Source organism: Gekko japonicus, unplaced genomic scaffold, assembly GCF_001447785.1.
Source record: "Gekko japonicus isolate JY-2015 unplaced genomic scaffold, Gekko_japonicus_V1.1 scaffold5652, whole genome shotgun sequence".
Taxonomy (NCBI): Eukaryota; Metazoa; Chordata; class Lepidosauria; order Squamata; family Gekkonidae; genus Gekko; species Gekko japonicus.
In genome coordinates, this window is record NW_015168215.1 from 1 (window position 1) to 1305 (window position 1305).

A 1305-nucleotide genomic window follows, 5' to 3' on the forward strand; every position below is an offset into this window, starting at 1 on the left:
GAGGAACAGTTTATCACGATTTAGGCAACATCAACCTGACTTTCTTTACAACCAGGAAAAAGTATGAAAGAATGGAAAATCTAAGACTGGTTGTTAAAGCTTTAAAAGCCCTGCGCCCACAATTAGATGTGCAGGCTACTACAAGATGTGACCTCTTATTAAATGGGATTTTTAAAATCTCAGGCACTGCTGCAAAGCTAGGAAGGACTGTAGCTTACCACCACTGCACCTTGCTCTGTAATACTGACAAACATATTTTGTCATCTGTATTGAAAAGTCCTTACAATGGGATAAAAAGCAATGCCACACCAAGTGTCCCAGCCTTAGTGAAAAACCTCCTGGAAGAGGACCCTACTTTAACTTGTGAGATGATCCTGGATGCCATTGCTGAAGAATACGCTACACATTATCATGCTGATAATCGTATCACTGTAATAAATCCAGCTGATGAAAAGGAGTTCCCTGGCATTCATAATAAAGCAAGGGAACTACAAGCCTGGGACTGGATCTATGGTAAAACACCCAAGTTCAGTATTAGCAAATGCTTAAACATAGTAAATGAACAATCTTGCCTTGACATCAAGATAAATATGGACATAAAGAGTGGCAAAATTGAAACATTTGACATTGATGTGCCTCAACCATGGCTGCCACCAATGATGTACAATAAACTGAAGGACAACCTTATTGGCAGCAAGTTCTGTCCAAGCGAAACAACAGTCGTGGCAAATGCTTTGCTGAGAACATGTACAGATTACAAATTATACAGCAAATGGAATCTGTTATGTGAAAAAGTGTTAACACTAATGTGACTGCCTGATAAGCAACTGCTCAATCACTGCTGTGCCATTTCCAAGCTTGCACCAGTGCAACTTTTTGAGGGCTGAAGAAGGGAGATTTAAGATAGCTATGTTGGTTATGCAACAAATTTTTAAAAATGAATTTAGATAATAGCCTTTTTTTAAAAAGTAGCTTATTAGTTCAGTTTTTCTTTCAAGCAAGTGTTAAAGAGTTCAGGTTTCACATTTATCATAATGGGATGATTATCATCCCTGCTTGCAATTTTTCTTTATTATTTATTCATTTCTGTCATTTAACATCATGCTGATAAACTCAAAGGGCTTCTTATATTTTTATTATTATTTTCATAAGTGAAGAAAATAAAACTAAAGAACTCATACCCAGGACATTGCTTCCTTTTTAGCTGAAGTTAATTGTCATTATCTGAAACTGGACACCATTCATCTTCCAGTGTCACGATCCTGTTTTATTGTCTTGCTCCAGAATTGGCCTTAAACGCTTATT

General features: G+C 36.9%; 1 protein-coding gene across 1 annotated transcript; it reads left to right on the plus strand.

Annotated features, from left to right (window-relative positions):
* Positions 1 to 5: 5 nt before the first annotated feature.
* LIPT1 (lipoyltransferase 1) lies at positions 6 to 888 on the plus strand (the record flags this gene model as incomplete). The annotated part of the gene is made up of 1 exon (XM_015415025.1): positions 6 to 888. A coding segment is annotated over one exon (807 nt), but the record flags the coding sequence as incomplete, so codon positions are not given.
* Positions 889 to 1305: the final 417 nt, after the last annotated feature.